General features: G+C 31.5%; 1 protein-coding gene across 1 annotated transcript; it reads left to right on the forward strand.

Annotated features, from left to right (window-relative positions):
* Nucleotides 1-5,827: 5,827 nt before the first annotated feature.
* On the forward strand, nucleotides 5,828-6,388 carry LOC142221903 (small ribosomal subunit protein uS17). Its single transcript, XM_075291765.1, has one exon. It carries the CDS (start codon nucleotides 5,841-5,843, stop codon nucleotides 6,309-6,311), a length of 471 nt encoding a protein of 156 aa, XP_075147880.1. The 5' UTR covers nucleotides 5,828-5,840; the 3' UTR covers nucleotides 6,312-6,388.
* Nucleotides 6,389-11,988: the final 5,600 nt, after the last annotated feature.

An 11,988-nucleotide genomic window follows, 5' to 3' on the forward strand; every position in this document is an offset into this window, starting at 1 on the left:
GGTCCATATCGGTCTATAGTTATATATAGCCCTCAGATAAAGCGATCCCCAATCACACAAAAATTGGTCCATATCAAGTTCATAATTGTATATATCCCCCATATAAGCGACCCTCATATTTCAATTCTGGCTCCCTACGTACCGTGCAAAAGTCCATATCGATTCGTAATTATTTGTAGACTTACCTACACATACCTTTTTTGTCCAATATATACCACGTATGGACTAACTCACAATTTAGGAAACGATTTAAGATACCACAACCCAAGTAATTCGATTGTGGATGACATTCTTACGTAGAAGTTTCTACGCTATCCATGGTGGAGGGTACATAAGATTCGGACTGGCCGAACTTACGGCCATATATACATGTTCGAACTAAAAATATATTTACTATTCCTATATGGCGAAAACAATGTAAACAAGTATATACAGCAGTAAGTTCGGCCGGGCCAAATCTTAAATATCCACCACCATGAATTAAATATAATAGTTTCCTTTGAAAATTTCTGGGGGGTTTGATGATAGATATTTTCCCAAGCATATCAGTGCGCCTTCTACACCCTCAAAAAAAATCGCTTCTGTAACATATACTCCCAAACATATTTTGCTTCAAGCATATAAATTTTTGGGTATTGCCCAAACATTTACATGTTTGATTTCTTCCAATATATAATATGTTTGAAAGCATATTGGTTTAAACAATATAATATGTTTGGGTAGTTTAAGTTCCAAACATTTTGTATTTTTCCATCCAAATTCAATAATGTTGTGTTCCAAAAAACTATATGTTATTATGTGAACATATAATATGTTTGGAGACATTTTGGACCCAAAAATATTATATGCTGAGAAGAATTTTCTCCCAAACAATATTGTGCTCAAAATTTTTTTCTGCCTAATTGTATATTGCCTCACATTTTTTTCACTTCCATGAGTTTTTTTAGTTAGCACCTTTTTCTGTAATACAAACATTGTAGAAGAAATTATTAAATTTTGTAATTTTTTTTTTTCAATTTTACCTTTTGCCGGACGGGGATTCGAACAGCGGACCACACAGTTTGTAAGCCAGCACACTAACCACTGGGCTACGTAGCTGTTATGGTCATCAAGAGATAATTAGGTTAGGTTAGGTTAGGTTATGTGGCAGCCCGATGTATCAGGCTCACTTAGACTATTCAGTCCATTGTGATACCACAGTGGTGAACTTCTCTCTTATCACTGAGTGCTGCCCGATTCCATGTTAAGCTCAATGACAAGGGACCTGCTTTTTATAGCCGAGTCCGAACGGCGTTCCACCTTGCAGTGAAACCACTTAGAGAAGTTTTGAAACCCTCAGAAATGTCACCAGCATTACTGAGGTGGGATAATCCACCGCTGAAAAACTTTTTGGTGTTCGGTCGTAGCAGGAATCGAACCCACGACCTTGTGTATGGAAGGCAGGCATGCTAACCATTGCACCACGGTGGCTTTCTATAATTATCGTTATAAGTTATATTTATATAGCATAGCTTGCGGCGCCCACGAGCCGATGCAAACATAACATTGTTTAACAACATAACATTGTTAAACATACATTTGTTGACAGCGTGGAGCAGTGGTTGGTCGTCCGCCTTGCGTGACAGGGGTCCTAGGTTCGATCCCTGCTTCGACCAACACCACTTTTTTTTTAATATATTTTTTAACATATATTCCAGATTCGTTCGGAAGTTCCCGAAAAGATGTCCAGCATTACATACTATTATATTAAATTTTTACTACGAAATTGTAAAGTGTGTTTTATAAAAGAAAAGAAAAATGCTTGATATAAACGAAATGGACTGAGTTCAAATCAAATATTATTTTTTTATTGCAAAAATAAAAATTGTGTAAGAAATAAAGGTTTTTGTATACAAGTTTAAAATTTTCGAAGAAATTCAAAAACTCTTACAAAAGAAGAACGTGAATTCGAGTATATAAAAATATTTTTCCATCGAATCCTAAGGTTAACGATAACCATTCAAAAGCACATTATATTTAAATTCTAAACAGTAATTTTACAACAGCACATACATTTATTTTGGTGTGAACAATTGTTTGCTAGCATGTAACACCATTAATTTAGAAATACAAATAAATATGAATTTTTATTAACGAATAATGTTGTACTTAATTTAATTCTTAAGGCCGGTATAAATTGGTATTATCGCGTTAAAATGGCCATGTTTACCCTTTCACTTTTCTTTAATAATTTCTTTTAAAGAAAGTAAACTTATTCAATTGTTGCTTTGGATCTTTCCCCATCATGTTATAATACAATTTACGGGAAAAAGTTGTAATGTTATTCTGGTTTTGCCGCTAAAATGAGAAAAAATCCGTCAACTCCTCTTGGACTACTCATTAATAAAGAGGAACTAATCTTTGTTTTTATAGATCTTCAAAGGTCGATACTTTCAATGAAGTCGTGTTGTCGTTATAATTAAGTGATTTGACTTAAAAATGGGTATCATAACATGAAAGAACAAATTTTTGGACTAAGGTCAACTTGACTTTAATAATTCAGAAAAATTCTTTAAAATTAATGAAACTGTCTTTGAATTTGTTGCATTTTTGCATCTTGACTACAAGGCAAAAATAATTAAAAAATAGGATATGTTTTTAAATACTTTATTTTAAAGACATTTTTTACTTGAAACATAGCATAATTTCTAATGGAAGTCTTGTTTTTAACGGACATTTTATAGCATATGAAAAAAAGCTGAAAAAGCGAAAAATTGAAATGTGCTTCGTAGAGTCAAGTACACAAAACCCCATTTAAAAGAGAATTGTGTCTTAAAAGCATCCTTACTTGTATTCTCCGCTTCTTTGGTTCGGAATCAATACCAAAATTGTTAAAGTGGAGACACAATCTTTGGAACCGGACATGCTTTTTGTTCAGTGTATAGTGCCCTTTCGTTAGTTTATAAAGATCCATTTATTTACCTTTATGAAGATCCATTTAATTACCTTTGTTTGAATATTTTGACTTACTCGTCCTACGTTCCGATTTGTTTTGACGAAACAAAAAAATTTTGCCGTAATGCGAAAATGATAAACAAAAATCATGCTCTTTTTTTCAAATATATTTTATCTTGGTTCCGAATGAATTTTCTCTCCGAATCCTCTTTTTAATATTTTACTTAAGCATATACAATTTTTGGCGAAGTCTTATATCACAACATATATATATTTTTATACATAATATGTAAATTTATACTTGTTTATATTCACACGTAGTATTTTTCCTATATTTAATGAAATTTTCTTTGTGTATATATATTTGTAATGCGCCAACTGGTTACTTTCATTATTCTACTTCCAGCATACACTTTGTCTCTCTTTGTAAACACATATATGTTTATGGGCTATTTCTAAATTAATATATGTTTGAATCCAAGCATATTATATTTATAAACATTTTATGTCGCAAACATAATATGTTCTAACATATTAACATATATGTCCCAAACATATTATGCTAGTTTATGAACATTATATGTTTGCACTCAAAAATATTGTGTTTAAAAATTTGAGTTCCAAACATATAATGTTTATACCCAAACATATGAAAAACAGTCTTTTTCGTCCGTGTATACCCTCAATAAGTGAAATCGATCTAGGTTAGGTTAGGTCTTACCAAATGGACCAATAAAATTAAATCATATACACTTTGTTATGGGTCTAAAATGCCAGTATATTTCAATTTGTGGCAAAAAACTACTGTACCGATACTCAATATATTCGGCACACCTCTTTATGGTCCTAGAATACCTCTAGATTTCCAATTTCAAGCAAATTGGATAAAAACTACAGATTTAGAAGCCCAAGAAGTAAATCTGGAAATCGGTCTATATGGGGGCTATATGGAAACATGGTGCGATAATCACCATTTTCGGCACATCTCTTTATTTTCCTATAATACCTCTAGATTTCCAATTTCACGCAAATTGGGTAAAAACTACGGATTGTAGAAGGCCAAGAAGTAAAATCGGGAGATCGGTTTATATGGGGGCTATATCAAAACCTAGTCCGATAATCACCATTTTCGGCACATCTCTTTATTTTCATAGAATACCTCTAGATTTCCAACTTCAGGCAAATTGGGTAAAAATTACGGATTCTAGAAGACCAAGAAGTAAATTCGGGAGATCGGTCTATATGGTGGCTATATCAAAACATGGACCGGTAATCACCATTTTCGGCAGACGTCTTTAGAGTACTAATTTATACTGGAAGTCGAGTCTGAATTTTGAAACTAAAGATGTCGTTAATTTGTTTTTAAAGGACTTTGACAGCATATGAAGAAAAAAATTTGAAAACACGAAGAATTAAAATTTGCTTCCTGGAATCAAGTACACAAAACCCATATTTAAAAGAGAATTGTGTCTTACAAGTGTCCTTACTTGAATTCTCCGATTCGTTGGCTAGGAATCAATACCAAAATCATTAGAGTAAAGACAAAATCTTTGAAAACGGACATGCTTTTTTTCAGTGTACTGACCCCATTTTGTTAAAATTTTGGAAAAAATTAAATAGTGAGGTCCATAGCATATTAGAGCTATTGAAACACTCTGAAAAAATATTGTCGTGAGGTCAAAGATGCACAGAGAATACAGATTGGTTGTGATAACCGAATTTATTGCCAACCTCCTTCACCAACTATCTGTTGGCAGTTGTGTCACCCGACAAATTCGGTCGACTCAATCGAATTATGGAAGATCCAACTAATACTATATATAAAGCTGGTTGTATTAGACGATGGAATTGGTCGTTGCTCCCTTCTTCATTTGGTTGTGTCACCCAACTTTAATAGCACTATAACCGAATAAAAAAATTAATTTCATTTAAATTTTATTTTTATATTTTGGTTAAATACATTTAAATATTTGTATTAAAGATGTATAGCTTAATACAATTTATTACAAATTTAGCGGTTGGCAACAAAAACTTTAATACACACCCATTATGACCATAAGTTGACTTTTTTTTAAATATTAAAAGGCAGAAAAATGGACCCGTGTTACCAGTTTGTGCATATAAGTTATTTTTGGTGGCCATCTGTTCCAATTTTTGAACCACAAGTGATGAGCTTCTTCTTATTGCTGAGTGCATCCCGATAGTGTGTTGGGCATTATGAAAAATAAATAACTTTTGAGTGTTCGGCCGAATCTTGACTACAAAGCTAACAAGCGTTCAAAAATAGGAGATATATTTAAAAAAAAAATTATTTTGTGTACTTTATTTTTACTTGAAACATAGATAATTTCTATTTGTGTGTCGAGTCGAAATTTAAAAATTTAAGTTGTCATTGAGACATATGAATAACAGAAGCAGAAAAAACGAATAAATTATTAATATGTTTCCAAGTATCGAGTACGCAAAACTCACCTTTAAAAGAGAATTGTGTCTTAAATGTATTTTAACTTGAATTCTCTGCTTCTTTGACTTGGAATCAATACCAAAATCACACTAAAAAAAGTGAACCCTCTATTTCACAAAAGCCAATTTAACTTTATTTTAGTCATGGAATTATTATGTTTGCAGGAAGGTTTCTTTATTCTAATAGTTTTTTTGCGTACGTTAGTTAAATAAACCAAGTGAAGGAAAAAAAATCATACACAAATGAAACATAACCATTTACTAAATTCGTACTTCTCACAAATTACTTCATTATTTCTTTAAAATTGTAAATTTTACTACAAATGCGCCCGTCGTGAATTTCGTATAGAACTACAGACATTCTTGCAATTTTCAACTTAAATTTTTTCTTTCAAAGTAGAAAATTTTAATTTTGTGTAAAAAATTTTCCTTTTTACATCAATATGGCTGATCAGCAAACCGAGAAAGCCTTCCAAAAACAATTCGGCATTAACCTAAACAGAAAGGTTAAGCCAGGCATTGCCAAAAAGAAGGTCTTACGTCGCCACCGTGATATCGGTTTGGGTTTCAAAACTCCTCGTGAGGCCATTGATGGTAACTACATTGACAAGAAATGCCCCTTCACCGGTAATGTAAGAATTCGTGGCCGTATCTTAACTGGTGCCGTACGTAAAACCAAAATGCAACGTACTATTGTTATCCGTCGTGATTACTTACACTTTGTACGCAAATACAGCCGTTTTGAAAAACGTCACAGAAACATGAGCGTACATTGTTCCCCCTGCTTTAGAGATGTTGAAATCGGCGATATTGTTACCATTGGTGAATGCCGTCCCTTGTCCAAGACTGTTCGTTTCAACGTATTGAAGGTCAGCAAGGGTCAAGGTTCCAAGAAAAACTTCAAGAAGTTCTAATTTTTTTCTAATGGAAATTTATGGTTTTTAGCGAAGTAGTTTGATGTTCAAACTAAACTTTGATTAAATTAAATAAATTTTCTTGAATTTGTCGAAAAATATTTACTTATTATTTTTTTGATATCTGCGTGATGTCAGCGTTTGCAATACTGTTTAGTTAAAATTTTCTAAAAATAATCTAAACTTTCTAAATTTAACCAAATTTTTTTCTTACAGGGGGGTTCACTGTTTTTTCGGTACATGAGAGTAAAGACAAAATCTTCGGAACCGGGCAAGCTTTTTTAGTGCACGGGATTTACAAATTCTTTCCAGCAAAGAAAAAATCGTTGATATCGGTTCAAAATTGGGGAGTTTACAGCTAAAACCAAAATTTTCATACACCCTAGGTGATCACCTTTCAACGCCTATAGGCCAAACCGAGGACCCACTAGGGACCCGCAGAGTTAGAGGAACAGACCCCTACACGGTTGAAAAAGACTGTTTTTCATATGTTTGGCTATAAACATTATATGTTTGGAACACAAATTTTTAAACACAATATTTTTGAGTGCAAGCATATAATGTTCATAAACTAGCATAACATGTTTGGGACATATATGTTAATATGTTAGAACATATTATGTTTGAATTAAGTTGGTGGTTGTTGCTTGTTATTACAAAATTAACATTTTATTTTTCCTTGGGCAATTGATCAGCTACTTCTTTGATCCTTACAAACTGTGTGGTCCGCTGTTCGAATCCCCGTCCGGCAAAAGGTAAAATTAAAATAAAATAAAAAATCATAAAATTGAATAATTTCTTCTACAATGTTTGTATTACAGAAAAAGGTGCTAAGAACTAAAAAATCTCGTGGAAGTGAGAAAGATGTCGGGGAATATACAATTGGGCAGAAACAAAATTTTGAGCATTCAGGTCGAAAACCTATGTTGTTAGCACCTATATTACCTGTTTATTTTCATAATTCATTATGATTGTAAATATATAAATAAATAAATAAAATTTTGAGCACAATATTGTTTGGGAGAATTTTTTTTAAGCATATAATATTTTTGGGTGCAAAATGCTTCCAAATATATTATATGGTCACATAATAACATATTGTTTTTTGGAAGACAACATTATTGAATTTGGATGCAAAAATACGAAATGTTTGGAACTTAGACTACCCAAACATATATTGTTTAGACCAATATGCTTTCAAACATATTATATATTGGAAGAGATCAAACATATAAATGTTTGGGCAATACCCAAAAATGTATATGCTTGAAGCAAAATATGTGTGGGAGTATATGTTACAGAAGCGATTTTTTGTGAGGGTGTACTTTCACACAAAGAAAAATATCATATTGATGCCTTTATCCAGTCAAAAGTTGCAGAATTATTTCTAAAAAAAAGAGATTTGGATAACTCGAAACAAGCGATTAACGTCATTCACAATGAATGCATTGTTTTTAAATATTTTTTATTAGACAAAGATGATATTAATAAACTTAATCATTTGATTCATTGAAACGAAAAATAATTTAAACGCTTCTTCGATACTAGGCTAACATGAAATGTAATAAGCAACACAGAGCTCGTCGTCATATAGGAAAATTACAGCTATGTACTCGTTAGAATTGTTGTTGTTTCCTGAAAATCAATTTCAGTCAGTTTTTCACAGTAGTTGTTGTTGTTGTAAAAGCATTGCTCAATTCACTAATCAGCAGTTTCGATACCAGGCTAACATGAAAAGTAGCAGGCAACGAATATCCCGTTGTCAAACAGGAAAACACGACTAATGTACTCGTTAGAATTGTTGTTGTCTCCTGAAAACCAGTACCTGTAAGCAGTCAACGTAATTGTTTTTGTGAAAGCATTGCTCGATTCACCAATCAGTAGTTTAGCTAGCAGGCTAACATGAAAAATAGCAAGCAACGAAAAGCCCGTTGTCAAAAAGGGAAAAACACTACTAATGTACCTGTTAGAATTGTTATTGTCTCCTGAAACCCAGTCTCAGAAAGTTATCGCAGAAATGTTGTTGTAAAAGCATTGCTCGATTCACCAATCAGTAGTTTAGCTAACAGGCTAACATGAAAAGCAGTAAGAAACGAAAAGCCCGTTGTCAAATAAGAAAAACACGACTAATGTTCTCGTTAGAATTCTTGTTGTCTCTTAAAACCCAGTTTCAGTCAGTTATCGCAGTAATTGTTGTTGTTCGATCACCAATCGGCAGTTTCGATACCAGGCTGACATGACAAATAGCAAGCAACGAAAAGCAAGTTGTCCAAAAGGAAAAACACTACTAATATACTCGTTAGCATTGTTGTTGTCTCCTGAAACTAAGTTTCAGAAAGTGTTCACAAATTGTTGTTGTTGTAAAAGCATTGCTCAATTCACAAATCAGGAGTTTTGATACTAGACTAAAATGAAAAGTTGTAAGCAACGAAGATCTTGCCGTCAAATAGGACAAAACACAACTAATGTGCTCGTTAGAATTGTTGTTGTCTCTTGAAACCCAGTTTCAGTCAGTTTTCACAGTAATTGTTTTTGTAAAAGCATTGTTCGATCACCAGTCAGCAGTATCGATACCAGACTAACATGAATAATAGCAAGAAACGAAAAGCCCGTTGTCAAATAGGAAAAACACGACTAATGTACTCGTTAGAATTGTTGTTGTCTCCTGAAACTAAGTTTCAGTCAGTTTTCACAGTAGATGTTGTTGTAAAAGCATTGTTCGATTCACCAATCAGGAGATTGGCTAACAGGCTAACATGAAAAGTAGTAAGAAACGAAGAGCCCATTGTCAAATAAGAAAAACACTAATAATGTACTTGTTAGAATTGTTTTTGTCTACTGAAAACCAGTTTCAGTCAGTTTTCATAGTAATTGTTGTTGTAAAAGCGTTGCTCGATTCTACAATCAGCAGTTTCGATACTAGGCTAACATGAAACACGAAAAGTAGCAAGCAACGAAGAGTCCATTGTCAAATAAGAAAAACACGACTAATGTGCTCGATAGAATTGTTGTTGTGTCCTGAAAACCAGTTTCAGAAAGTTTTCACAAATTGTTGTTGTTAAACCATTGTTCGATCACCAATCAGCAGTTTCGATATCAGGCTAACATGAAAAGTAGCAGGCAATGAATAGCCCGTTGTCAAACAGGAAAACACGACTAATGTACTCGATGAGAATTGTTGTTGTTTCCTTAAAACTAGTTTCAGAAAGTTTTCACAAATTGTTGTTGTAAAAGCATTGTTTGATCACCACTCAGCAGTTTCGATACCAGGCTGACATGAAAAATAGCAAGCAACGAAAAGCCCGTTGTCAAAAAGTAAAACCACGACTAAACCACTACTCGTTAGAATTGTTATTGTCTCCTGAAAGAAAAAATAATCTAAACGCTTGTTCGATACCAGGCTAACATGAAAAGTAGTAAGCAACGAAGATCCTGTCGTCAAATAAGAAAAACACGACTAAAGTACTCATTAGAATTGTTGTTGTTTCCTGAAATCCAGTTTCATTCAGTTTTCACAGTAATTGTTGTTGTAAAAGCATTGCTTGATTCACCAATCAGGAGTTTCGATACCAGGCTAACATGAAAAGTAGCAGGCAACGAATAGCCCGTTGTCAAAAAGTAAAACCACGACTAAACCACTACTCGTTAGAATTGTTATTGTCTCCTGAAAGAAAAAATAATCTAAACGCTTGTTCGATATCAGGCTAACATGAAAAGTAGCAGGCAATGAATAGCCCGTTGTCAAACAGGAAAACACGACTAATGTACTCGATGAGAATTGTTGTTGTTTCCTTAAAACTAGTTTCAGTCAGTTTTCACAGTAATTGTTGTTGTAAAAGCATTGTTTGATCACCACTCAGCAGTTTCGATACCAGGCTGACATGAAAAATAGCAAGCAACGAAAAGCCCGTTGTCAAACAGGAAAACACGACTAATGTACTCGTTAGAATTGTTGTTGTTGTAAAAGCATTGGTCGTTTCACCAACCAGAAGTTTCAATACCAGGCTAACATGAAAAGTAGTAAGCAACGAATAGTTCGTCATCAAATACGAAAAATACACGTTAAAATTTGTTTTTGTCTCCTGAAAATGAGTTTCTGTAAGTTAGCGACCGTATATACTTGTTTTATTCCAATTTCAATGCATATTCGTTATAAGCTTACTTTAAAGGGCCTTTAATAAATCAAACATTATAACGATTTTTATTATTTTCAACTATTTCTTGTTTATTTGATAACATTTCTCATATTCAAGTATTCTGCTTTCTCGTTTTGTTTAATAATAACTTACAATATGTAATATGTGTAAATGTGTGTGTGTGTGTATGTATGTATTTTGATAAAATATTTTATGTTTTTATGTACGCAGTAATTATGTATGTATTAAGTAATAATAATAATAATAATAATATTTCATATGCTTTAACATATAATATTTAATTTTTAATGTACATTATGCATAAACATTTTGTTATGATGGTTTTTTTAGAATAACAATTTTCTTGCATTTTTCTTTTGTATATTTTTCAATATTTACTTTTTTTTAATATGATTATGTTTTAATATTTTATGAATAATAATATAATATATATATTTTTTTATTATATGTATATATGTAACGATTTAAAGTGTTTGTAAAATAATTTAAGCATATAATATTAATAATATTATTTATAAATAAAAGAAGAAGAAAAAACAAATATTTATACAAATTATTAAATAATTTCTCAAATAAGGCAAAATGTGGAGTGTTTTTTTTTATTTCTTGTAAAAAAGAACGAAATGTTCAATTGTAATAATTAAAAAACAAATAAAAAATATTTTTTTGTTTTATGTATAAGTTTGGGTCATTAGTTGTATGACTATTTTATGGTTTCACGTTTTTGAAATTCTTTTGTTTTTTTATATTGAATTTCCTTTAAAAAAATTAAATTAAATATGTTTTTATATAGCACCTTTGTGTTCAAGAAGAAAAATGTGCAAAAACGAAAAAAAAATTATGAAGTTTCGCATTTTTCAACAATTATTTAATGCTATATAAAACAAAGCTTACTTTTACATAAAAAAAAAACAAAAAAAACTAAAATGCAATTGGTATTCAAATATAAATATTGTATATATTTTTTTCAATATATATATGTATGTTGTAAGATTTTTTTTTGTTTTGTATGCAAAAATCTGTGTGTATTTACGATTTTGTACATATTCAAGGATTAAAATTTCAATTTGTTTTCTTTATGGATTTTGTTTTTAAATCGTTGTTTTTTTTTTCTAATATTGTTGAATACTAATTTTATCCTTCGGTTTATTTTCCAGTAATAAGGATATAATTATCATTTTCTTGAAATCCCTTTTATTCTCAATCGGACTTCTTGTGAATTATTGACAGCTAAGGACTATCTTTATGTATGACTTTATGTGACTTCAACTTCACTTAATATTCGTGATAATTGACTTATAATTATTAATATATTTATGCTTCTATTCATATTTTATGTTCCTTCTGATTTGTTTAGTTCAATTTGATATAGTATATTTTTAGGTGTTAATTTTTTATACTTGCATTTGAGAGTATAATTTAGTTGATAGGTACATGGAAATTGCTGTTTATATTATTTTTGCATTCGATTTTTTTTGTGAATTTATAAAGATTATAAAAGAAACTAGAATATAACCATT

This window comes from Haematobia irritans, chromosome 1 (genome assembly GCF_050003625.1).
Source record: "Haematobia irritans isolate KBUSLIRL chromosome 1, ASM5000362v1, whole genome shotgun sequence".
Lineage (NCBI taxonomy): Eukaryota > Metazoa > Arthropoda > Insecta > Diptera > Muscidae > Haematobia > Haematobia irritans.

Excerpts from the sequence above, each read along its gene's own strand:
- LOC142221903 (XM_075291765.1), top strand. The coding sequence starts at position 5,841 with ATGGCTGATCAGCAAACCGAGAAAGCCTTCCAAAAACAATTCGGCATT.